At 44.4% G+C, this 27,482-nt stretch overlaps 1 protein-coding gene across 5 annotated transcripts in view; it reads right to left on the minus strand.

The window, feature by feature from the left end:
- DNAH9 (dynein axonemal heavy chain 9) overlaps positions 1-27,482 on the minus strand; it is a 220,452-nt gene that overhangs the window by 171,355 nt on the left and 21,615 nt on the right. For all 5 annotated transcript variants that reach the window (XR_008328846.1, XR_008328847.1, XM_053376206.1 and 2 more), the window contains 15 exons: positions 26,260-26,386; positions 23,939-24,194; positions 23,244-23,485; positions 22,575-22,710; positions 21,930-22,126; positions 21,407-21,831; positions 20,507-20,729; positions 17,289-17,455; positions 14,584-15,454; positions 13,348-13,478; positions 12,354-12,480; positions 8,108-8,260; positions 4,921-5,046; positions 1,680-1,919; positions 229-389 (listed from right to left, as the gene is read on the minus strand). Coding sequence is in view for 3 of the 5 variants with exons in the window: in XM_053376206.1 (XP_053232181.1) it covers positions 229-389; positions 1,680-1,919; positions 4,921-5,046; positions 8,108-8,260; positions 12,354-12,480; positions 13,348-13,478; positions 14,584-15,454; positions 17,289-17,455; positions 20,507-20,729; positions 21,407-21,831; positions 21,930-22,126; positions 22,575-22,710; positions 23,244-23,485; positions 23,939-24,194; positions 26,260-26,386 (3,582 nt within the window). In the remaining 2 variants the exon portion in view is untranslated. The remainder of the gene's footprint in view (positions 1-228; positions 390-1,679; positions 1,920-4,920; positions 5,047-8,107; positions 8,261-12,353; positions 12,481-13,347; positions 13,479-14,583; positions 15,455-17,288; positions 17,456-20,506; positions 20,730-21,406; positions 21,832-21,929; positions 22,127-22,574; positions 22,711-23,243; positions 23,486-23,938; positions 24,195-26,259; positions 26,387-27,482) is intronic.

Here is a 27,482-nt window from a genome sequence, read left to right on the forward strand (position 1 = left end):
AGATAATAAAAACAGCAAAAACAGCAGAACAGCAAAACCCTGTCCTTAAAAAAACAAAATTCTTTTTAAAAAAGAAAAGCCTGGAGCTGCAAAACCAACAAGGCTTTGTGAATTGCACATCAGAAATAGCAAATTTCTGCAAAAACAAAATGGGAGGGTGAGGGGAACAGATTCTGCAACAAGCTGCCAAACTAAAGCTCCCTTGTCTGAGCCCTTCCAGATACCTACCTGTCTGTCAGAGGAGTGATGACCAGGCGGGGTGTGTTCCCAAGGTATTCATAGGAATATAGAAACTGTGCATCACAAATGTTCGCATAACAGTGCTTCTCCTCATCTGCCCACCTGTGTCGGAGTTGAGACAGCCAAAGAAACACCTGTGCATTGTCCACCTTCAAGAGCAGAGCAGAAAATCAACATAAAACAGCTTATGGAGGGGCAAATGGTACAGCTGGAATACTAAGTGATCTACATGCTCCACAGCGATCGTGAGTGCACTTGGGGGCAATGACATCAATGGTTTTGCACATCTCACCATTCCACAGTGAGGCAAGTGCCTTGACAGGAGCGCCAGTCAGGTCGGGTAGAAAATCCCCCAGAGCAACACAGTGGGTCCCCCATCCCTGCAAGTGGAGTAGCTACATTCAGAGCAAACTTCTCCAGGGAATGGTGGGCTCTCCAATCAATGGAGTATTAGCAATCCATTCATGGAGGCTATGACATCCCAAGCTGGTCCATTTGAGGCAGCTTCAGAATAGATCCTGAAGTCCCCTCCCCCCCCCCAAAAAAATCCACTGTGGTAGGGTTCTCCAACACCACATGCAAGACTTCATTCACCAGTTCGGCCAGGGAGGTTGCAGAGCAGTGGGGTAGATGGTACATTAGCAACATCCCTGTGCTGTCTCTTTGGCCAAACATTCACAAACTACCCCTCAAACCCACGCACATTGCCAGTTGGTATCCTGGTAAGGACGATGAAATTCTTCTGGATAACTGTAACACTTCCTCCCTCCCCCTCTGACCTGGAATGGTGCTGCACTGAGCACCCTGCTGGGTCAGCACAGGCCTCCCAGCCCATCTGCCAAGGTTGAAGTTATGGATGACAAGTCTGCCCCATCATACACAATCAAATAATGGATGGTCAATGATGTATTATGGACAGACCTGGCATTTAGCAACTACATGACCAGGCTAGGGGGCCAATTGCCCAGTGTCCCCAGATTCTGAATTACAGCAGATAAAGCAGAGTGGGCAAGGGCTTTGATTTAACTTGCCTTCCTCCCACCTGTATATTTTTGTCCACTCTTACCTGCCACCACCAATCCCATATCCACACTACCTTAGCTAAGACACATAACGCCACTGACCCACCTCAAAGACCCGAATCAAAAACTAGGCGTGACTCACACCCCAGCTCTCACCTGGAACAAGAACCAAAGATTCCCTCCTGTATCCCAGGACGAATTCAGCATATCACCATCCTAACTTTGAGAAAGCTGGCCTGAGGAACCCTGAGTTAGGATGTAAAAAGGGCAAACAGCAATGGCAGCATGGCTTCAAAGTAATCCCAGTGCTGGTTTAGCCAACTACTCGTCTTCCCTAGAAATGCACAAGCTCCCTTCTCAGTAATCCTGAGAAAAACAGCATGGAAAAGATCCAGCTGTTTGTGTTGTGTGACAAACCTTCTGAGCAATCATCTTGGCCACCACATCTCGAGCATGCACATCAATGGTGCAGATGGTCATGATCTTCTGCCTGTCACCCTTTGAGAGCTGCCCTATGAGCATGGTGATGAGGGTGTTCAGCTGGGTCACTTGCTTCTTGTAGTACTCCTTCATGGCATTCTCATAGCCTTCTTCCAGCCTGGCAAAGGCAATCCCAACCTCTGTGGTCCACCAAATCTGAGTACAGGTGAGTGCCACCTTGGAAAGAGAAAGAAACTCAGAATACTTTGCAAAGTCAGAAATAAAGGGTGGATTTCTAGGCCACAAGAGTCTAAGGGGTGGGATTCAACTAATGAGTGCCGTCAGTGGAAGCCCTGTGGAGGGGCTTCTGCTTCAGCAACAGAGTTTTCCTTCCCTCTCCTTCTGCCCCCCTCCCCCCACACATTGGAATTGTGTCAGAGGGGTCAGGAGAATCCGTGGAACAGAATATGGGGTAGGGGAGGAGATGGGGGGTTATTCTGTCTAGCAACCCAAAATATTTGCCCTAACAGAGGGATCTCTGTGTATAGGGTGGTATATAAATTCAATAAATAATAATAGTAATAATCTTCTTAGCATGATGCTGAATTCCTCCCAAAATGATTTTTTTTTCAATCATAGAAGAAGAAATATGTGGTAAAAAATTGTGTCAGGAAACAAAAAGACACCAAAAATACATTTGTGGATAATTCCTGAAAAGGCTACAAGGATTTCATCTTGTGATACAATGCTTTACTACAGGAGTACAGTGGTACCTCGGGTTAAGAACTTAATTCGTTCTGGAGGTCTGTTCTTAACCTGAAACTGTTCTTAACCTGAAGCACCACTTTAGCTAATGGGGCCTCCTGCCGCTGCACCGCCGCTGCACAATTCTGTTCTCATGCTGAAGCAAAGCTCTTAACCCGAGATAATATTTATGGGTTAGCGGAGTCTGTAACCTGAAGCGTATGTAACCTGAAGCGTATGTAACCCGAGGTACCACTGTACTGTATTCCACCATTGTATAAAATTGCTACAGATGAGTAAGTCCAGAGATACTTCAGGAATTTTCTCTGAGACATAAGCTGGGACAGATTGTTTTTTTCCATCACTACACCCTCTCCAGCATTAACCAGTGTTTCCCAATTTAATGGGCAAATGTTCCCAGGAGATGGCAACTCATGAAATGAAAAATCCACCAAAGGAAGAAGATAAATTGCAATTACCCTGAAGTAAAAAGATGCCTCAAAGGCCATACCTTCCCACAGGGTTATGGCCACAAAAGATCATGCAGTCATGGCCTAGAATAAAACCTGGGATTTAAACATTGCCAATCCCAAAAACATCCCCACTGGCCACCTGCATTAGGTAATCTATGAGAAGCCATAAAAATGTGATATATAGAATTATTGCCACTTAAAGGTCAAAAGAGAGAAACGGTAGGTTAACAAATATTGCAAGTCAAAATAAATCATCAGGAAGGGGTGCTTTTTCATAATTGAGGGTAAGCAAAAGACCTATGCCATAAAGCTTTGCAAATGGTTCCAAAGCAAAAATATTTCCAACTTCTTAAAAAAACAAAAACTGGTGAAAATACCACCCATATTTTTTTTCAGTGTCGAAATTCTTAATAAGATTTTGATTTCCATATTGGGAAAACAACCACCACTCGATATATATTTTTATAAAAGGCAAAGCCATGTCCTCCAAGCTTCTATTTATTACATATGAAGAAAATGGATTTTCTTTCCTCTTTTATAGCAAAACTAAAATCCTCTGAGCTGTAAAACCATCTGATAATCTTTCGTCACTGGCAACCCAATTCTTAAAGCACTTACCCAGCTCAGAAGCTATTAAATTGGAGCGAGTGTTTGCAGAGGGTGGAAAATTATAAAAAGTTCAACTGTTAATGCTTTACTGTTAGCCATAGTTACTTGCAGGGCAGGCGCTGCCTTTTTCATCCAGTTTGCAAAGATCTGAGATATGCAAGCTCCTCATTCTCCCACTGGCTTTACCCCACAGCAAAGCTCATGTGCTAATGTTCTTTTCAGACTACAGAAGCTGTTGGGGTTTTTTTGTTTGTTTTTTTAGGAAGCTTTTTAGGAAGCTTCTATAGGACTCCTACTTCCCAACGATCCATTAGGCTGCACTTCAATTCTAAACTCTGGTAAGCAATCGAGGCTTAACAACCAGGAGCAGCATCTGATGAGAATTTCGCAGCCAGGGTGCAAGCGGGTGCCCCAGAGCACTGACAGTGCTTTGAAACTCCCATTGTTCCACGTGCATTTTGCGAGCCGTTTCTGAGCTCTGGGCGCTGCACTGGGCCTAAGATTTCAGATTAAAACTGCAGAGTGGAAGGAAATGAGGACCTGTTTCTGCCTCCCCACTTCCAGCTACTCTCTGAAGACTGGAGAAGAAACCCTCTTAAGAATATTTTAGGGGGGAGGGCAGGGGAAGGACTAGACCATGTGAAAAATGAATATTATTTCAGCTGCAGTTCATTCATTTTCAGCTTTGTATTCTGGTTATTAAAAAAGTGCGCCTAGACATTCCGTTGTGTTTAAGGTGCCATTTAGCTCCTAGCTTTCATACCTCAGTTTCTAACACTGCCCATCAAATCTGGGAAAAAATGCACTAGTTGCCTATTGTCTTCTGGGCCTAATTGAAGGTGTTATGGGGTTTAAAGTCCTGAGGGTCCCTACACCTAATGAGATTCTGTGGGGTTAAAGACCTGTGGGAAGATTCTCTGTGGTGGCCCCTCACCTTTGAAATGTCCTCTGCTCTGAAGTGTGTCTCACCAGGATACTGCTGTAATTTCACCAGCAGGTGAAATTTGCCCAGGCCTTTGGGTATATTGGACTTTTCCATTTCTGTCACTGTTGCTTGTTCTACCTGCAACTAAATTTCGTGCAAGCAACTCCCTGTTTGCTGATGTTCAGAGAATAGCTACCACTGGTCAGTTATCGCAAGACCGACCAGGGCTGAATCTACACATATATTTTAAAAACGCTGTGAAATGCTTTTTTTAAAAAAGGAATTCACCATTAGCTCACCATCTAGTGTCACATTTGTATAATGCACTCAAGACATTATATTTGCAGCTGTATAGCTGAGTCCCAGGTGCAGCAGAAATGACAGCTACTCAAGCTAAGGCGGCATAAAATGGGATTTGCCCCAGAACCACGCTTAGCCCACCCTACACACCACGGATTGTTCATCTGAAGAGGAAACAGAGCAGTACCTGTGCTGGGTAGTCAAAAAGCCACTGTTCCCTTGCCTTTTCCTCATAAGCCATCACAGCCTCTGTCATCTCATGTCTCACAGTGGCCCGCATGTGGTCCAACACACGGTTCAGCCAGCTCTCCACCTAGGGGAGAAGAGGAAACCAGGAGGCTATTACCATCAAGCGTTACTCACCCTGGACGTGGTGGTTCTTCCCTCCCTGAAACTACAAACAAAAGGATTGCTGCTCAAGGCAAGAGGCAAGAGCCAACTTGTCTTGTCCCCTGTTGTCCCCTGTGGCCCCTAGAAGCACCTCACCACCATTCCACTCTCTCACTGGAAAGTGCCCAAAGCGTGAACCTAAGCACTTTTTAAAGTCTGGAACACTAGCTCATCTAGCTCAGTATAACTGACACTGACTGGCAGTAGCTCTCCAGGGCTTCAGGTGACTCTACCTGGAGATGCTGGGGTTCAACCTGGGACCTTTGGGGTGCAAGGCCTGTGTTCTGCTACTAAGCTGTGGTCCTTCTTCTTCTGAAAGACTTGCCTTTTGGGTGGCCAGAAGGGCTAACTTGCAGGATTTATTTTCCTGCTTGAAGCTGACCTCTTGCTTTATTCTATTTATTCTATTACAGTGGGGTTTTATGCTTATTTCCCGCCCACAAAATTGTAACCAGACCCAACCATTCGAGATGAATCGGGTTATAAATAAATTACTTTTAAAAGCAGCCTTTCCTTTTGCATGCTCACCGTATAATATTAACATCAGGGTCACTTCATACATAAATGCATTTTCCTACCAAGAGACAATATCACGGTCGAAAAATACATGTGTATTAAGGGTATTTACATAAGTGAAGAGTTATAGGGAAATTGACTTTATAGATCTAAAGATCTGTTATCAGAAAATAGGTTTTTATCAAGCAGCGAAATTAAAAAAGGAGAGTGAACATCTCTCACGGTTTAAATTTTAAAAAATCAGATGGTTTGTCTGCTTTTCGTGGAATTGCTCACTGGTCAGTTAAAGGAGGTAACATAATTTGAAAAGAGGTTTGATAAACATCTCTCTATCCATATTATACACACATATATGTATAAGGTATTATGGAATTGTGGTTAACTGGAGCAAGTAAATGAATATACGGTGTGCTGGGTTCAGGATATAAGTGATAATATTCATAAACAAGTTTCGGAATATTTATTAACAACAGTAAGGAAGCTTTCCTTTTAACAAGATGCTACTATTTTCTTGATTATAAAGGCTGTTCATACAAAGTCAGAGAATTAAGTCCATGTAGGTTCAGCATTGTTAACACTGACTAGCAACAGTTCTCCAGGGCTTCAGGCAGGGATCTCTGCTTAACCCTGTCTGGACCAAGGTGTCCTTCTGGAGTTGGCAGTTACTTTGCAGGGTTTCTGCTCTACTTGGATGGCCAACTCCAGGAGGTTTTGGTAGTACTGCCCAGTCCTGCAGACTCTCTGCTTTGGAGTTCCACAACAGTCTATATCTTGTCCTCCTTGCTGCATAACACAGGGGTCCCCAAACTAAGGCCCGCAGGCTGGATAAGGCCCGAGGGACTTGTTTATCCGGCCTGCGGTGACCCTCGCCACCCACTGCCCACTCTTACCAGAGCTGCGCTGCACAGCTGCCCACTTCCAGGTTGGAGGAGCACCGGAAATAGCTTGTGCACATGCGCAAGCGTTATTTGCACATGCACAAGCGTTATTTCGGGTGCACATTCGGGTCGGAGAAGGCCCGTGCACATGCACACAAGCTATTTCCAGTGCTCCTCCGACCCGGAAGTGCACCGGAAATAGTGTGTGAGCACACATATGGGCACGCGCTCCCCCACCTTCTGGCCCACTGCACAATCGGCACTGGAGATACTGGCCCAAGGCACAGTAAGTTTGCTGACCCCTGGCATAACATCTAACATGGAACTGCTGAGTGGGGTAATCTGGAGTTTGGAAGTGCACTGCCATAATATGCTGATGACACATAGCTCTGCTTCTCATTTTCCTCTTCTGCAGGTGAGGCTTTGGTTACGTTGAACCAGTGCCTGACCACAATAACGTTCTAAATGAAGGCCAACTTATTGAAACCCAGTCTAGATGCTGAGTCGGTGGGTCTTCTAACCAAACGAGTGGTGTTCAACTGGTCCTGGATGGGGTCAAAACTCCACCCTGAAGGAATAGGTTCATAGCCTGGGAGCTATCCTGGATCCATTACTGCCACTGGCCTCAGTAGCATGGTGTGCCCCCTACCACCTTCATCTATCCTATGTGATAGGGATAACTTGGCTTCAGAGGTAAACTTGGATTCTTTACCTCCAGGTTAGATTACTGCTATGTGTTATATGCGGAGCTACCTTTAAAGACTGTTTATAAACCGCAGCTAGTGCAGAATGCAGTGGCCAGAGTAATAATGGAGATCAGATAGTATGGCCATATTACATCGATCCTGGTCCAGCCTCAGCAGCTGCCAACATGTTTCCTAGCTCAATTCAAAGTGCTAGTCTTAACCTATAAAACCTTATATCGCTCAAGACCCCAAACCATTCATAGCGCCACTCTAACAAGAGCCTGCCCAGACTCAGAAATGATCAGCTGATGTCATGGTGAAGTGGGAGAGGGCCTTTTCAGTGGTGGCCCCCTGTCTATACAATGCTCTTTCCAGTGAAGCTCACTTGGCACTGTCATTAATATATTTTCAGTGCCAGATAAAGACCTTCCTCTACTCCCAAGGCATTTGATGGTAACTGTTTTGTTGCTCACATGTTATATTCTCTGTTGTGCATAATTCATCAGCTGTTGTAACAAAATGTTATAGGTATTCTGAAGGATAAAATACGTTTTAAAATTGCATTGCTTTGTTCTTCTGTTTCAGCTTTCCCGTGCTCACAGTTTGTAAGCTGCCTTGTGATTACTCAGGTGTAAGGCATCAAATAAAAAAGTAAGTAAGTAATACTGAGTCTAATGTCACCTCAATCCATGCAGAAAAGGCTCAGATTGTAAAGAGAACTCTTAGGCTGATTGAACTTTCATTTTTGCTTGAATCATGTAACCAGAGTAGGTACATCACAAGGCGTGTTTACAGCACCCATTCAGTGTGCCAAATAGGAAATGCTCTGTTATAGTCTGAACAACAACCACAGGCATAGAACTTGTTCAGAGAAGGAACATGGGTTTCTTGACACCACCCTCACCTGTCCACTGCAGTCACATGGCTCGCTGAAGTTAACATATTCCTCCTCTTTGCTGTACATCCCTAAGCCCAGCTTGGTCGAACTTTGGTCTGAATCCACCTGAAATTTCATCTTGGCCATATTATCAAAGAGTTTTGAAAGATGTCGCTGGACCTGCAAAATATATATATGTATACAATTAGCACTGAGCACCATGCAGCTAGAGCACACAGCACTTTTCCATATTGCTTCCAAGAATAATGGGCCACAGTTAGGAAGACACAGGAGGATACCATCTATGAACCCACATTCTCTTGCTGCTGCCTTTAAAAATAGTACCATTGGACCCCTGCGTCAAAGAGAAAGACATCTTACATTTATTGTTCATTGTCTTTAGTTAATGCTCTTTCTCTTAGAGACCTAAGTTTTGTGCAATGCCTAACAGCCATAATTGGCATTCAGCAGCTTACAGAACCAGCTCACTTCAGTCCTGAAAGCTCCTTTTATGTACAAAACATCCCTCCTTCCATTTGATAAACTGTATATAAAGCATTCTCATTCTCTACCAACTTGTCCCCTAAAGCTTTCAATTGCACTTAAATCATTGCAAGTCCAACACTAGGCCCACTAAGATAAAATTGTTGTGTATTTAATCCTCCTCCTGGAATCAGCAGACAGAGCTCAGAGACAACAATGGAAAGGCCACAGGTTTATCCATATTTGATTCTACTTGACATTTATTTTGATTTTACAGCAAATCGCTTTAAATAGGAATAACAGACACAGCTCAAATAATTCCTCCTATATCAGTGAGCTTTTCAAGGCAATATTTTCCTTTGTGTTTTCCCGTGTTTTCTGCTGTGTTCGAGGCATTGATCAAATTGAAGTTCTGAGCCCAATAAGTAGCTGAGAAGGATTCTGCGCTGGAAGAAATCAATGCCTTTTTTTGCTTTTTTCTGTGTGCAGAAGCAGTTAGTTATATAAAGCCTGCAATTGCTTAGAATCCAGTTTAACAGGTGCAGACCTCTAAACGGTGTAGGCCTGTGATATTGATGGTATAAATGTGTTAAGTATGGCGACATTTCACCCAATCCACCATTCTTCTCTCATCACAATATACTTTTTCCAGGTGTACTTTGACAAGCACTAAACAAGTGGTACTCAAACACAGAAAGTGCTCACTTGGTATGCTACAAGACTAAATTCCTTCCTTTTTCTTCTTAATATAGTTTTTGTGGGAGAAGGGGATTCATCCACAGTGACAAACAAGGAATGAACTTAGGACTCTGTCCTGCTTTGTCATCTTGAAGCCCTAAAGGGGTGGAGAACCTCAGAGCAAGGGGTCTTTACCCGACCCTCAGGACTCTCCTCAACTTACACCCCCTCTTTCAAGGAGACAACACCTCTGGTTCCAATCTGCACTCCCCCTAAGTGCTTTTCCCTGCTGGAATATGATTTCCTCAAACTGTGATTATGCCTCATTTGCTTTGATTAACACTGCAGATGTGTATGTATTGGGGGGGGGGGGATATAGAAACTTTTGACTTTTGCATGTAGCCTACTGTACAAAAGTAAGAATCGCATCCCTTGCCACAGCCACTTTTTCTCCTCTGGCCCCTATCCGCCACTGGAATGCAGCCTCTGAAAGGCTGCCCTCTAGAGTGTGCGGTGCTCTGGCTGAAAAAGATCCCCACGCCTGTGCTAAGCAAAAGAGGCATTCATAGCACTTGAAAGAAACATGAGTCTCAGTTGTCTGAATTCTCAAATATGTTCTGGCTGTTTGCACTGGGTAGCCAGAGAGGCCAGCACAAATGTAACTGGCAGGTCATCTGCCAGGATGGAAGCAGTGATTGGATTAGCATCATTGGAGTTCCTTGCCACCTGTATGTCCTCCTATACCTTCTAACGGGTTTTTACTATGTGTGTTCTGCATATTAAATATACATTTCTATATGGCAAGAGAGTCATGGCCTGCAGGGACAGAGGCAACCATCATCAGTAAAAACACAGTAAAAAACAGCAAGCATGGAAGAAAAGGCCAAGGGGGTGTGGGGACAGTGTTGTATTATGTTGTTGTTGTTGTTGTTGTTGTTGTTGTTGTTGTTGTTGTTGTTGTTGTTGTTACTATTATTTCAGGGGGCTAGAATGTCATTGGATGAACCTCATGGATATATGTACACTCCATCAATACAAAGGGAGATGCCATCTTCTGCTCTGTGCAATTCTCCAAGAAGAGCTAGCATTTTGCGATGAGCCATTAGAAATTGTTAAAACGAAAGAAGACAAGCAGCCCTTGGGACATCCTGTAAGTACAGGTAACTCATAGCCTACGTGAGGGTTTGGTTCTGAAGGTCCACTAATAAACTCAAAATCGCATAAAGCCAGGAAACCCTGGAACCAGCACCTCTCCCACTCATGACCCATCCCTACCTGTATGAAGCAGGCCTTGCCCTGACCACCTCTGAAGGGTTCTCAGAGCATCCCAGAGCCCCATAAGCAAGGCAAAGGGCTTTAAAAGCTCCTTCAACAGCAGGTTTTCCCCCACTCTCTTATTTTCCTGCTGCCCGTATAAAGTTGCAATCACATAAGTGAAATCAGCTTACACTGCAAGTTACCCTGTACTTTAACTGTTCCAAAATTATTGTTTCCTCTTCAATAAAAGCACGTTGGGTTTTTAAAGGATGCTTCCTTTAAAAAAAAAAAACAAATCAGAAAAACACCACTCTGAAACTGGATGGACCTGCAGGTTAACACATAGCAAACAAGTCACAAACCATCTCAAGTCCATCCTTGTCTATTCCTTGCTGCTTTAGCGTCTTCATGTTTTGTATTGCTGTACGCTGCACATATGTATTTGTGTAAAGATTCCTTTAAAGTAAATAAATGAGAACAACCATTCTGAAGGGCCACAGGTCCCCCCCCATCCCTCCATTACGTCCTGAGGGTTCTTTGTTGTTGTTGTTGTTTATCGTTTAGTCGTGTCCGACTCTTCGTGACCCCATGGACCAGAGCACGCCAGACACCTCTGTCCTCCACTACTTCCCACAGTTTGGTCAAACTCATGCTGGTAACCTCAAAAACACTATCCAACCATCTCGTCCTCTGTCGTCCCCTTCTCCTTGTGCCCTCCATCTTTCCCAGCATCAGTGTCTTCTCCAGGGAGTCTTCTCTTCTCATGAGGTGGCCAAAGTACTGGAGCCTCAGCTTCACGATCTGTCCTTCCAGTGAGCACTCAGGGCTGATTTCCTTAAGAATGGATGCGTTTGATCTTCTTGCAGTCCATGGGACTCTCAAGAGTCTTCTCCAGCACCATAATTCAAAAGCATCAATTCTTCGGCGATCAGCCTTCTTTATGGTCCAGCTCTCACTTCCATACATCACTACTGGGAAAACCATGGCTTTAACTATACGGACCTTTGTTGGCAAGGTGACGTCTCTACTTCTCAAGATGCTGTCTGGGCCTGTCATTGCCCTTCTCCCAAGAAGCAGGCGTCTTTTAATTTCATGGCTGCTGTCACCATCTGCAGTGATCATGGAGCCCAAGAAAGTAAAATCTCTCACTGCCTCCATTTCTTCCCCTTCTATTTGCCAGGAGGTGATGGGACCAGTGGCCATGATCTTCGTTTTTTTGATGTTGAGCTTCAGACCATATTTTGCACTCTCCACAACAAAAACCTTAAACTGCACTGCTCTCCTTCAATATCTGTGAATTCCTTATTCTTGTCCAGGCAGAAGCTCTTCCTACCCCACCTGAAAAGAGCCTGAGAAAGCAATGCCAAGGAAGAGGCACCCCCAAAAAGTGGGGATGAGGGAATCACAATGTAATTTCAGCTTTGGACTTTGCTGTGTTGATTCTGCTACTTCAGTCTGGACTGGCATCAATCAGCAGAAAGATCGGCAGAGTTCCTGTGAGGCTTGCAAGTATTAGGCAGTTGAATCTTTGCACCCAGCACTCAATAAAAGCCTTCATCTGCAATCATTCTGACACCTGGGTAAGCCCTTTGCCTCTCTCCTTTTGTGAAAAGGATGCACAGATTATACTTAACAGAGTTTTATAAAAACCAGTACAGGATGTAGATGCTGCCATCTAGTGGTGTTTCAAAGACTTGCTGCTTCTTGAAAGGAAGGCTTATATGGTCAAGGTCACAAACAAAGCACTGATAGAACCGCGTCTCCTTTCTACAGAAGTACCTCACAGTTGAATCAAGCACATTCTACCAAAACAAACGCCATTTCCATAGGTAGAAAAGAAGCTGAGGTGTCTTACCAGCTGCGGGTTGGTGCCATTCGAAAGAATATCCAGTAAGTCGGCAGAGGAAATAAAGTAAAATCTAGGAAATGCCAACCGCTTGGTGTCCAAATACTCCGCCAAAGCTTTTTCACACAAAGACAACCTGGCAAAATCAAGCACAAAAGAATGTGCATACACTTAACATATATAAAAGTGCAGAAAATTAAGAAAAACAAACATATCTTTAGAAGAAGCACATACTTCGTCTTGCTAACTTTGGGAGGGGAGGCACTTTTTGGAGAAGCTTCACTGCTTTCATGGGTTACAAATATGTGTTTTCTGCCACCTGTGCACATCAGAGCAACAACCAATCCCTGTTGTCTGGCATATGTACCTTTAATATGCACACAGTGGACTGCTTGAGATGGTTGCACACATATTACTTTCTGGCAGTGCCACTGCACATTTTAAGAGCACAGTTTCAGAATATAACGCGTGAAACAGCTTGAATGTCCTCAAAATGGCTCTTTTTTACATTTTGGGGGGTTTCTTTATTATAACAAATTACAAATACAGTTATCCAAATTTTATATTTTACAATCCCCACCCTCCCATTGACTTCCCTCATCTTCCCTTTCTGGTTTATTACATTACTTGTTATCTTCTGCATGTTAAATAACTATACATGTTATTGCTATCTTTCATCATATTCTACTTAAATAAAGTTGTGAATGTTTATTCAAAGCCTGCCATTGAGTCCGTCTCTTTTTGTTGTTTCTGTAAGTAAATTGTAAAGGGTTCCTATCACTATTGTCACTATTGCCCTTTTCATGTAATTTGTCTGTTAACTTTGCTAATTCTGTGTAATTCATCAATTTAATGTCCTCAGAATGGCTCTTAAAGAGATGTAGAACATTTATGATTAACTAAAACCAGAGTTTCCATTACATACATGCAAAAGGAACTTAAAGGATCCATTCCTAACCAGGAACAGCATTTCAGAAGCTTCTGCCATGCGAGTCCTGCCTACCTGCTTTGGATATCTTCCAGTTGCTCATAAAGGCCAGGCTTGTTGGTTGCTTCCACTACATTTGGGGTTCTTTCAGCATCATATGCCAGCTCTTTGAAATCAACATCAATTCCTTCAAAACGCTTGGAATCCTATGGAAGACAAGAAAGACAAAAGGCCTGCTGCCTTTCCGTATATCCCTCAGCTTCAGCATATCCCCTTTCAGTAGCCAGGCAGCTAGGTGCAGCCAGTTTAAATCTGGGTAGAGAATGGTGCCCTAGGAAAGTTGATCTGATGGTTGAGGAAGAAGCCTGAGGTCAGATAATGGAGGATTTCTGAGATTCAAAGGCTCCGGGCCCTATGTGGGGCCTTCAAGGGGGCCATGGCTCTCTCCCCACTGACTTTGTGGAGCACTCTGGACAGGAGGGCCAAGGTGGGTGAGAGGAGAGGCATAAAGGAGGCCTGGAAGCAGAGGGGCCTTGTAAAAGACAGGGCAAGAAGCTCAGGGTCACAAGGCTGGTCCAAAAGTTTGTTATGTATTCTCTGCCTTCCTGCATGACTGGAGGATATAACCCGGCATATCTGAATACCTCATCACTCCTCTCAGCCCCGGTCATTTCTCATTAGCACAAGAGATTTCTACAGAACAGTTCAACGTGGTAGACCAACTTTTTTCATTCCCATCACTTTCATTAGCAGGAGTGAAATACACTATTTATATTATCTTTATGTCACTTCCGCTACACTGACTTCCCCTAAAACAGGGATAACAGGGATAGCTAAGCTGTGCCCCATCAGATGTTATGGGACTCCCATTAGCCCCAGCCAGCAGGGCCAATAATCAGGGGTGATGAGAGTCACAATCCAGAAACACCTGACAGTAACATGTTAAGTCACTCCTCCACTAAAGAATCCTGGGAACTGAACTTGGGTGGAGTGCTGATACTTCTTTATTAGAGATCCCCAACCATGATACAAGTATCAGGATGCCATAGTAAACCAGCCTGTAGGCGGGCTCTCCCCTAAATAATAAACAGCAGCAGTCCAACACATGCTTTTTGGGGTCTGTGGGGAGGGAAATATTTTGTAATTGCAGCTCACATAATCTGTACTGGGAGCCAGTTCCACGGAGTACCTTGAACAATTATGCAACTGAATAAGCAGGACTCCCAGAACAGCAGCCTCCCTGAGGTAAATGCCCCCTAAAGAATGGAGAATCACCCTCAGCCCTTTCCTGTAGAAAGCAGATAGGATTACCTCCGGAAGTTGTGCCCGGATATCTTCCGATCCAATGAATATGCTTTCCAAATGAGACCAAGTCCGCTGAACCTCAAACCAGATGGAAATGACGGAGTCTGCCGTAGACAACTTTCTCTGCCAGAAAGACACTTCCTCTAAGAAGAAAGCGATGTATTTGGATGTCATCAGGTTCTGCAGCTGGACTTGGTTGTCTTCAAGGGTCTCAATGAGCTCCTCGTCAGATTTCAGCAGGGGGACGTTTGTGCGGGGGTGAGGTTCGTACTGGAATTCCATGCTGGCCCAGGTTGTCTTCAGCTCTTTCACAACCTTCTCCATGCTCATCTCTTTAACTGCTTTGTCCACTATGCTTCTCACCTCATCCTCAAAGTTATGCAGGTTGAGTTTAAGCAGGTCTGCCAGGGTGGTGTCTGCGTCCATGGTGAACTGCACACCTGTTGCTTGCATCAGCTGGTTCCAATGCCTCTCTCGGATGGCCGGATTCTGCAGTTCCGACACGGCCCTCAGAGATGTCAGGATGTTTTTCACTTTGTTGTCCAACCCGGAGAAAGCATCCCAGGCCCTCATTTCCTTATCCAGGCTCCGCGTGTCTTTGGCGAACTTTTTGCACTCCAGCTCCATGTTTTCAATGTTAATCTCTCGCCATTTCGTAGTCTCCCAGTCATTCATGCTAGAGATCACTATGGAGATCATATCCCAGAGTTCTTTAAGAATACGCACTTCCCTCCGGCACTGCTTGAGCTGTTTGTATTCTGGAACACTGACTTCAAACAAATCAGCTGCCTCATAAATTGAGGTCATGGTAACTTCCATCTGCATAAGCTCTGTGTGGGACGCATCCAGCATTTGGTAGGGATTTGTTGCGTCAAACCTAGGAAGCAAGTTTTGCATTCAGTCATGACTAATTCTTTCCCTACAAATGCACTAGATCCCCAAACACTAGCAAGTATGTGTGCAATGAAACATAAATAGACATACCCAACTGCAAGTTGTAAAGAGAGGGCATACACATTTCTGAATCTTTCCCTCAGACTTTCAGACATAACTTAGCTGCCCCGCCCACTCTCTCTCTCTCCAGGCACAACCAAAACTATTTCAGAACTGTAAGCCTTGGACCATATTTCCTATCCCCTAGACCATAAAATGAGAGACAATAAAAGGCAAAAACAAATTTTAAAAAGGTCACCCAAAAGTGACATTCAGCTTCTATAGTCTCTCATAAGCTAACACAGGCATAGGCAAACTCGGCCCTCCAGATGTTTTGAGACTACAACTCCCATCATCCCTGACCACTGGTCCTGTTAGCTGGGGATGATGGGAGTTGTAGTCCCAAAACATCTGGAGGTCCAAGTTTGGCCATGCCTGATCTAACATGACCTGAAGCAAGCCGAGCTGTGCTGCTCAACCCTTCTGGTAGGGTTGCCATATTTTAAAGAGCAAAAAAGAGGACATATTTGCCAGTGCCTGGGGTGGGGGTGCAGTAGAGAAGATGCTGGCCTAGATAGCCCTATGGTTTGGTCCTGCAGGATCCTTTGTATGGCCCTGTGGGCTCAGCCTAGAAACTCTAAGCACTGCGTCATGTTGGCTCTCAGCTTAATTGTTGAGACAATCCTCTAAGGCCCTGTTCCCCCTCCATCCTGTGGTTGAGCCACAGGATAGGGCAGACAACCCCAAACTCGGCCCTCCAGATGTTTTGGGACTACAATTTCCATCATCCCTGACCACTGGTCCTGTTAGCTAGGGATGGTGGGAGTTGCAGTCCCAAAACATCTGGAGGGCCGAGTTTGGGGATGCTGGGATAGGGGCTTTCTGATGCTGACGTTAAGAAAGGAAGCTCAGTCTCATCACAGCACTCCTTTTGATGCACAGGTTCCCCCACCAGCATACTGAATTACGAGTTTATTGTTGTTTTAGCCTAATTGCATGCATTTTATTGTCTGATACTGTTTTAATTTCCTATCGTGTTGTTTGCTGCCTTGATTTATTTTTATTTTATGGCAAAGTATACAGCTGTTGAAAATAAGTAAAGGAATAACCAAACACGCATGTCTGAATGAGCTCTTGTCCAATTTTAACACTTCTGGAACAGCAGTTCCCATGCGCGCATGTGCTCCCTGGGTACCAAAGGAAAAAAACGAGGACATTTTGGCAAATCCAAAAAATCCACCAGGACAGAAATTTTACCCCTGAAAAAGAGGACATGTTCCGGAAAAAGAGGATGTATGGCAACCCTACTTCTGGTGAGAAGAGAAAGGGGAAGAAGTTTTTGACGGAGAGGGCAAAAATGAGGTGGTGGCCAACTCAGGTCATATCATCAACTTAGAATTTTCACTTCAAGCAGTGGCTTGAAAAAGTCAAGGACAGATCAATGTTTCCACTAACAATGCATCAAACTTGTGACCTCACTGTAGGGTGCAAAAAATGGCAATGCAAACCATACTTAAACATACATAAATATTCACTCTTCAATGGCTCCTACTGTAAAAAGTGTGAGCAAAGATTATTGTTTTTCACAGTCAAGCGTTGGGCACCAAGGGCACAAGAGATGTCATAAGAATAGTATGCTACTGTGGGGAACGGTCCTATTAGTGGCCTTTGTTTTTTCGCTGATTTTATCTTTCCTTGGTAGCCGAGATGAAAAGGTAAACACTGCCACTGAAAAACACACAAGTCCTCCACCTTTTACACCTGCTATCTGCTCTAACCTGAATGGTGCCTGTTGGTGAAATCGTTCCCTGAATTTATGTTGCTCCACATCAAACACAGCACACTTCTTGCGGAGAACCGTCACTTCATTTCCCTGCAAAGGAGCTACATGATGCTTCACAGTTATTGCCAGCTTCTTCACGTGGCTCCATTTTTCTGGCAGCTCCTAGAAGCAAATTGAGATTACAACAAAGAAAGATGCTAGCGGAGAGCATTCTCAACTTGAACTAACGTGTCGCCAGCCTGTTTGTGTATAGCGTGCACACACTGCTGGAACACACCAAATTTTACGTTTGCAACAGCAAGATCATTTTGCCAGGATATAATTGGCAACATTATCCCTTGCTAATCAAGACATTGTCCTAATTTGAGTATTGTTCCTTCCCCTGCTCCCCTGATTTGGAGACCACTGGTGACAAGCCAAAATAATTATTTTAGTCTATATGAAGATGAGGAGTGTATTTGTCATGGTCTTGAGTTATTAAGGACCATACCTGTATTCTCAATAGGCTAGTACAATTGAAGCTTCTGAATCCCCAACCCACTTAAAAGTTGTTAGAACGCTAATGGGTGAAAATGCATGTTTCAAGAAGAACACTGAATAAAAATAAAATATTGCATTAATAGGTGAAAGCAAGTGTTTCAAGAATAGCAATAGATAAAAATAAAATATTGAGCCTAAGCTAAAATTCAGCAGTGTCTCTACAAAATATTTTTAAAAGCATCTCAAGACAGGCTTAAACAGTGGCATTTCAGCAGCTGAAGTGCAACAAAATTAAATGGACAGCAATGATTTGCAGTCCAATTCTCAGAAGCAAATTTCACTGATCTCAATGGTACTTATTTCCAAGTAAGTTTCCTTTAGGGCTCCAGACTCAAGGTGTAACATTCAAATTGCTTATTCCACAATACTTCCCAAATACTTCAGTGGAGCTATTATGTGATGTAATCACATTGAGGTCTGCGACTAGGATTTACTATTTTCATATAAGTACTATTTGGGAGTGCCCAGTACTGCCTGAGATTGTTTAGAAACCAAAAACTACTGTGTTTCATAAACAGATAATATAATTTGCAAGCATGGGCCCATCACACCTGAAGTCATGTCGGGTGAAGTCATGTTTCTGTCTGTCATCTTGATTCAAAATGGCCCCTGGCATCCAAACATCAACCAAAAACCCCGCCCCTACCTCTGGAACCCTTGTGCCAAATTTGGAAACAATATCTTTAGAGGCAGCTGAACCTAAGCCAAAAAACGGTGAAGACACACTAAAGCCCCATTTTGGTCAGCTATCTTGATTCAAAATAGCAGCCAGAGTCCAAATGTTAACAAAGAGCTCCACCCTAACCTCAGGAACTCTTGTGCCAAGTTTGGCAATTATATCTCAAGTGATGTCTGAATGTATAGAACACAAATTAATGGACAGACAGACAAACCACTTTACCAAATATATAGTAGACTAGTGAGAGAGTTCAGCAGTGCCTGAGAATTTTTAGAAACCAAAAATTTTAAATGGATTGTATAATTTGTGAGTTTGGACCAGTCATGCCAAAAATTACCGTATTTTTCACCCTGTAGGACGCACTTTTCCCCCTCCAAAAATGAAGGGGAAATGTGTGTGCGTCCTATGGGGCAAATGCAGGCTTTCGCTGAAGGTCCCGCCGGGCGCGAAGCTTGGGGCGGCAGCCTGCATCCCGAAGCACAGGGTGCCCTCAGGAGGACGCCCCGTGCTTCGGGAAGGTGTCCACAAGCCTCCCAAGCCCGGCGGGAGGTCCCGCCGGGCGCGCGAGGCTTGGGGCGGCAGCCTGTTCTGGGGGCTGGGGTCTCCACCCCCAGCCCTGCAAGCTCCCAGAGCGATGCCAAAGCTGCACGCGGCTTTGGCATGGCTCTGGGTCCCGTTCTGGGGGCTGGGGAAGGGAGAAGCTCGGGCTTGCGGAGAGCTTCCTGTTCTGGGAGCTGGGGTCGGGGGAAGCTTGGGCTTCCCCCGCCCCAGCCTCGCGCCTGGGGGGGGAATAAAATTTTTTCCCTTTATTTCCCCCCCCCCAAAAAAATCTAGGTGCATCCTATGGGCCGGTGCGTCCTATAGGGTGAAAAATACGGTAGGTGAAGTCACATCAAAATTACATTTTGGTCCCCATCTTGATTCTAAATGGCACCAAGCATCCAAGCATCAAGGACCCGCCACCCACTCCCCATTTCAAGTACTCTTGTGCCAGGTTTTGCAACAGCATCTTGGGAGACAGCCAAATTATAGAAAACAAATGTACAAACAGACAAAATGTTTTCCCCCAAAATAGTAGATTATGGATTGTATTCAACAGTGTTCATGCACAAGTGAAAGGGACTTCTACCTATGCAACAAAACTTCCCTTCCTTCTCTCCCTGTGTGCTCTGCAAATATTCTTTGGAGGGTTGGGGAATCCTCTGGAACAGATTGGGAGGGCATGGGAGGAGGGGAAGGTTGTTTGCACAATATTGCATACACTGTAAGGTAAAGGGAGGTAAAGGGACCCCTGGCCGTTAAGTCCAGTCGCGGATGACTCTGGGGTTGTGGCGCTCATCTCGCTTTACTAGCTGAGGGAGGCGGTGTTTGTCTGCAGACAGCTTCTGGGTCATGTGGCCTGCATGACTAAGCAGCTTCTGGCGAAACCTGAGCAGTGCACAGAAACGCTGTTTACCTTCCCACCAGAGGGGTACGTATTTATCTACTTGCACTTTGACGTGCTTTTGAACTGCTAGGTTGGCAGGAGCTGGGACCGAACAACAGGAGCCCACCCCGTTGTGGGGATTCGTACCACCGACCTTCTGATTGGCAAGCCCTAGGCTCTGTGGTTTAGACCACAGCACCACCCGCATCCCCACATACACTGTATTTCTAGTCCATTCTTCCTGCAGAAAAAAGCTCAGAGAGTTGGTTACTTCCTAACCAGATGCTGATCAGTTCCACCTCTTTCTAGTTCCCCCAGTGCTGTAAGATTGAGTCTTCCCTGAAAATTTGCTTGGGTCATGTAAATGAAAAATATGAAACTTTACATTATGGAATTAGACTAGCCCTCCCAACAGTTTCTTGCATCCTCCATCTATCAGAGCAATCTTCCTACATGTGCTGCATACCTAAAGAGCATGTGTTCTGAGGATAACTCTGTTCACAGATGAATGTGGTTCAGTTTTTAATCTGTCCATGCATTTGCATATTAGCAGCATGTTTCCACCTACCTCCAGCTGCTTATAGACTTCCCCTGGCAATTCTTGCTCATAGATCTTCAGCAATTCAATTGTTTGTTTCAAGGGCTCAAACATCTCATCAGTGCTGGTCTGTCTATCTTTAACGGCCAATAGGTGGCCCATAACTTCCACCAAGCCCTCATAATCTCCACTCTCCACCGTTTTGCTCAAACCAATCTCAGCAACTTTTATGAACTCTTCAAGGTCAGCCAAACTAAAGGCAGTGAAAGAGAACATACATTGAAAACATGTTGAGGATTGTGAATATTAAGCAGCCCTACCACTTAAAAGCAGGAGTGCAGAACCTGTGACCCGCCAAATGATGCTGGACTCCAACTTCCAACGGCTACAGCCAACAAGGCCAACGGGTAAAGGATGATGGAAATTGTAGTGCAGCAACACCTAGAAGGCCGCAGGTTTCCAGCTCCCACCCCTAAAGCAAATAACAGGAAGAAGCAAAGTAAGAGTCATTTCTAGTTCTGCCAACCCTGTATAGCCAAAGGGAATCACAATCCCACAATTTTTAAAATGGGGTTTAGATGGCTAACTTTAATAACTTCACTGTTGTGTGGCCTTTCTTCTATCCTTAAACAGGAACCACACAAATCCTAAAGACTATTTACCGTATTTTTCGCTCCATAAGATGCACTTTTTTCCTCTTAAAAACTAAGGGGAAATGTCTGTGCGTCTTATGGAGTGAATGTGTGGTCCCTGGGGCTGGGGGGGGGACCCGGGCTCCCCCCGCCAGCCCCACAAGCTCTGCTCAGTGCTCCCTTTAAATAATTTTTTTCCCCTTGAATTCCCCCTCTAAAAACTAGGTGCGCCTTATGGTCAGGTGTGCCTTATGGAGCGAAAAATACGGTAAGTGGTGCAACAGTGAAACAATAATACCTGTGAGTCACATGATCAATGAGGTGCTGCTTGAACATAAAGCTCCACTTCTTAATTATCTTCAGAAGGGACACCTTGAAGGGGCGGGCATCAACTTTCATCCAGCTGTCAAATACAATGACTGGCTCCAGGCATCTCACTTCCTCATAGACCTTCTCGTAAGAGTCTATCTGCTCTTTGAACTGCTGCAGTGTAGGGGGGCTCTCTGGGACGCCATCCTCAGCATGGGCCTCTATCTCCTCTGCAGTGAGGACATGGCTGTACAACAGGAACTGGCGCATGAATTCTTTCCTGTCATCCACATAGAGATATGAGTAGTGGTCAAAAGAGCTGCGGTAGTCACAACAAGTTGACATCATCTTCCGGATACGATCCATTAGGATGTGGCGCATGTCAGCAAGTTCAGACATCTCCTCCATGTCATCCTGAAGAGAAAAGAAGTACAAAGATGGGTTATTAAACAGGACTGAAAACAATCACCCAGATGCAAAAAAAAAAAAGAACAGCTGGCCAAGGGCAAGACCTGATAATGGGAGAAAGTGCTGTGGTCTGCAAGCCTGGGAACCAGGGAAGACACTCGATATATATCATTGACAAGAGCCTCAACCAAATCATAAAAACCATCAGAGGCACCAGCATCCAAAGAAGGGCGGAATATCATCTCTGGAACAGACAAATCCAGCTGCACTTTGAAGAGAGGAGCAAGGCCTGCCTTGGAATCTGTAAGACAGCATAAGAAGGTGGACTAAGTTTCAGACAGTTCTTACCAACCTCCCCAATGGAACTTACTAGTGAATATAGACACCAGCATAATAGCAATAACAGAAACATACTTTTTGATTTGAATATATTGTTTTTGCCATCAGCAAAGTAAATTAATTTATTTGTGGCATTTCTAGCAAAAGATCTCAGGGTGAGAATACAACATCCTTAAAATGCAACAGTAAATAAATCAAGATGCAGAGGAAGGTCAGCAGCTTTTACAGGACAAATATCTTACCTGCTTTCAGTGATTGTATAATTGTGTCCAATCTCTCTCTCTCTCTCTCTCTCTCTCACACACACACACCCTACTTCTGCTACTCCCACATAATCCCAATAGCAACAGAACCACCCTCCTACCCTAGATCAATTGATAAGTAGCTTGCATGAACAAGGACAAGTTCACCTGTGTTTTCCAAAAGGTACTTCAGTGAACATTCAATGACATTAAAGAATCCATCAAGGACAATCTCATCCACATGCTCCAAATAAGCTTTCCAAATATCGGAAGTTGGATCTGCTGCAAATAGTCTCAAGTTTTCCTAAATATATAGAAGCCACAATCAAATGAAGGTGATTTCAACATTTCAGCATTAACACAAGGTCAGACAGTCCCATAATAACCAGTCACTTGTATTTCTCCTGTTGTCTTACATCGTTCTAATATTCTCAGCCTATGTGCAGCTTACTAAGGCTACACAGACTTCATAGTTCAAAAGGTTATTAGTATTTATAAATACTTGGAGAATATACCAGTTCTAGTGCCAACAGCCTGCTGGAATACACTACTTGCAACATCTGGTGAGGAATTCAACATAGCTGCACATATCGGGCATGCCTAAAACAGTCGCTGCCTGTATAAGCTGAGCAATATGCTGAATGCAAATGTCAATGTACAGCAGGGTGATAGCAATTTAACAGCCTAACTTATTCATGCCCCTAGGGAAAACCAGACAGTCCCTTAGACAATAGCAATTTATGACCAATTCTGATGGAAAATAAATAATTGCAGATAGCATTTCCTGGGAGAATCCCCATTATAATTTATGTCAAAAAACAAAAACAAAAACTCAACCTTGATTAGTAAATGGATCTTATGTCCCGAATCTGTGATGAGTCGATAGTGTTTGTCAAGTCGTTCAGGTCGACCATCTAAGTACAACAGAGATTCTTTCTTCCCATCTTTTCTTTCAAAAACTGGGAAGACCCAAGTCTTCATTATATTCTGAATTTCCTCAATGTTGTCCTTGGTTTTCTGGATTCTTTGCTCAAGATCTCGCACACCGTCAACTAGTCGTGAAACATGTTCCCAAAGCCCTTTCAACACCAATGAAAAAAAAGTCAACAAACATTCAATTGACAACCCAGAAACAAACCAGATAATTTTAAAAGTGTATTGGTTACTGAATTGCCATAGAGAATCCAGGTAGCATTCCTACATCTATAGGAAGAAGACTGCAATTTACAGCATTTAAACCAGAGTGAATCAGTAGGACTTTGGGCCAAGAGATGGCCTAGATCAGCCTTTCTCAACCTATGGGTCCCCAGATGTTGTTGAACTACAACTCCCATCACCCCTACCTAGCAAGGCCAGAGCTCAGGGATGATGGGAGTTGTAGTCCAACAACATCTGGGGACCCACAGGTTGAGAACCACTGGCCTAGATGAAGGAAAAGAAATCTGGGCCTCAAATTATTTTATTTATTTGCTTTTCTGTACACCTTCATCCCTGCCAGGTTCCACGGAACCTATTACAGAGGTACTTCTTACCTTCTGTTTTCCAGTTCAATGTTTCTTCTGCCTCTCTCAACTGACTATCAATCTCCTGCAGCTGGTCCTGTACAAGGGGGTATTCCACCTCCAGAACTGTGAGCAGGATTTTATTGTACCAGGTGACCATCAAGTCTAGGTTGGCTACCAGCTTCCGGAAGGACTCCTTGGAAGAAAAGATTTCTGCTGCTGCCTCTGGTATCTTCCCAGTCTGGCTTGGCCCAAGGTAACTCACTTCTCGCAAAACTGACACCAGCTGCAAAACATATAAACACAAACCTTTGGATTTCTTTTTTAAAGAGTCCTCTTTCTTCTTCTTTATAGCACTGTTTCCTTGTCTAGAATTACTCTAATCTCAAAACTGGAGAAAAGAAAAGTTCCTGCTAGAAAACTGATGTTGATTAGAGATGATCTTGGCGCAGCTCTTAAAAGGCAGTCTGTTCCTTTAACATCATGCACCAGCGTGAGAGTAAAACTGGGATATCTTAGTTGCTAGGACATAAAGGAAGGTTATGCTCTCCTATATAAATTTATGGAGGATAAGGCGGGGTGCAACCATGCTCCTTCTGTTTGATCTCTCAATGGTTTCCAGTACCGTTCAATAACCTTCTGGACTTACTAAGTGGAATCGGTATCAGTGCCACTGTGTAGTAGTAACTCTGTTCCTACTTGAGGGATCATGTCCAGAAAGTAGCAATGGGAGTGTGCTCTTTGGACCCTTGCTGTTTCCACTATGGGGAGCCACAAGGCACTTTTTGTCCCAAAAGCTACCCAACATCTATAACAGAGACGAAGGGAGCAGTCAGTTGAAGTTTTGCAGCAAGCTGTCATCAGTATACTGATGAGATCCAGCTCTATTTCTCCATTGCATCTGATTAAAGGAGAGACCGTGCAAGTCCTGGACTTGGTGGTGGACTGGATGAGAGTCAGTAAACTGAGCTTGAATCCTGGAAAGATGGAGGCCTTGTGGATGGGTGGTTAACTGTGACAGGAAGATAGGTCAACTGCCTGTCCTGGATCACGTGGCCCCGCTGTCCGAAGGAACAGATACATTTTCAAGGGTACTCCTTGGCTCATCTCTCTCACTAGAGGCCCAAGTGACCTTTGTGGCAAAGTGTGTGTGTGTTTTTACCAGCTCCAGCTAGTGCACCAGCCACTGGCGGAGGAAGGAGGTGCAGGGGGTGCAGTTCACCCCAGGTGTCATCCCTGAAGGGGGGTGACATCGCCATGCTGCCCCCGTGGGATGCTCGCCCTGCCCCCAGGTGCACAGCATGTGTGCCGCTCCGGGTGCTGGAGCAGCTAGTTCCGCCTCTGGCACCAGCTACAATCATTCCTAGACCATGACAACCTGACCACAGTGGTCCACGCACTGGTAACCCGAAGGCTTATTTACTGTAACACACTTTAGGTGGGGCTGCCCTTGTATCTGGTCTGGAAGCTTCAACTACTGCAGAATGGCATGGCCAGACTGCTCACAGAAGCAGAATACAGGCAACACATTATTCCACTACTGAGAGAGATGCACTAGCTGCCAATTCCAGGTTCAAGGTACCTGTTCTTCTTGTTGTTTTGCCAATTAATTTTTACTGCTTTTCAAAAAAATTAAACAAACAAATGAATATAAAATTAATTCAAATTTAAAAGTTGACTTCCCACCCCCCTTCCATGATGTTTCTCTTCCCTCCCTTACTCGCTGCTCAGTATAACATACTTTTCCTAATTCCATTTCAATACTTAAAATATTTTAGTATTTTATCATTAATTCTCTTCCCCTTTGTTGATTCACAAAGCCTTAAACAACTTGGGCTACCTGACTCCTTATGCCAGGCATAGGCAAACTCGGCCCTTCAGATGTTTTGGGACTACAACTCCCATCATCCCTGACCACTGGTCCTGTTAGCTAGGGATGATGGGAGTTGTAGTCCCAAAACATCTGGAGGGCCGAGTTTGCCTATGCCTGCCTTACGCTCCACCTTGGTCACTGAGATTCTCTGACAGGGCACTTGTGGTTCCAGGTGCCCCTGAGGTTTGGTTGGTCTCCACTAGGGATCAAGCCTTTTGTGAGGCAGGCCCTGCCATGTGGTATTTCCTTCTAGCAGAAGATAAGCAGATTGTCCCTGCCTTCTTTCAGATGTCTTTTGAAAACTATTGTTTAGATAGGCCTTTGAAATATTATTTTTTCTCATTTTAACCAATCCATTTTTATTTTTGTTTTACCAATGTTTTCAATAATGTTTTTATGGATGCTTTTTGCCCATTTTATATAAGCACAGGTTATAAATGAAGAAGTAAGCAAGTAATAAAACGCTCTTACATCTTACCTGAGGGTCAAAATTGACAGCAATCAGCTTACTTTCCGAATGCCTTCGGATGATCGGTCGAGTGAGGTTATACTGCGATTTTTCAGACACAGTTTGGAACCACTCCTTATAAAGCTTCTCTTGGTATCTGCCATAAGACCACAACCACCATGTCAGGCTCTGTAAACTGTTAGGTGGCTGTCTGAACCCTTTTTGCTGGAACAGATTTCCTAGCTATGCTGCAAGCAAAGCTGTGGAAAGGAAACTGCAGGTGCCAAAAGCAGCACAAGATGGGAGTTCCTGCAGTCATGTCCCTTATTCTTCAGGAGACGGCTAAAATAACATCTCCAACCCTGAAGAATCTATAAAAGGGGAGGCGGCCTTTCAGGTAATCTTGTTCAGGGTTTTATGTGTTAACAAGAAGGCACTGAACATGGCCTGGTAGGCGATCAGCAGCCAATGCAGTTCCCTAGGCAAAAGTGTAGATGTGTGCTGTACTCAACAACCTTGCCACAGCCTTCTGCACCAGTCCCAAGGGAAACCCCATACACAATACATTACTGTAGTCCAATCCTGAGATTACCAATGCCTTAATTGCAATGGCCAAATTACCCCTGTCCAGGAATGGGCATAGTCAGGGTTCGCCACGGAGTTCACCTGAGCATCCAGTGACAAAGCTGGATCTAGCCGTATGCCTGAACTATACAGCTGTTTCTTCAGAGGCAATGCAACCCCATCCCAAACTTATGAACTTCCCAACTCCTAGAACTCAGAATCACAGGCACACACACAAATGCTATACGGTTAAGCTGTGGATTTTAAGGTATTTGAAACTAACTTCCTTTACTTACTAGATATGTCCAGTCCTGAGTTAGTGCAGCTCCTATGTACACCCAAGATGCATAAATGTGCAGGTATATAATGGAATGGCTCAGCACTAACTGTACAGTAAGCAGAACTCAAATGTGGGAGCTTTGATAACTAGATAAAGCGAAGATCAAATTGCAGTGTTTCATCCATTTGTGCAATCAAGTAGGCAGCATTTTGGGAAAAGGCACACTACCACAGCTCTCCCTAGCCTCCAAGAAAGAACAAGGCTTCAGAATTTTATTACTGGCGGGGGGGAGAAGCCTGCTCCTCCCCGTCGCCAGCCCCGCAAACTCGGGGGACAGCGGGAGAGGCGCAGCGCGCCCTTCCCGCTGTCCCCCGACTTGGCTAGAAGGCTGGCGGGGGGGAGAAGCCTG

This window comes from Podarcis raffonei, chromosome 2, assembly GCF_027172205.1.
Source record: "Podarcis raffonei isolate rPodRaf1 chromosome 2, rPodRaf1.pri, whole genome shotgun sequence".
Taxonomy (NCBI): domain Eukaryota; kingdom Metazoa; phylum Chordata; class Lepidosauria; order Squamata; family Lacertidae; genus Podarcis; species Podarcis raffonei.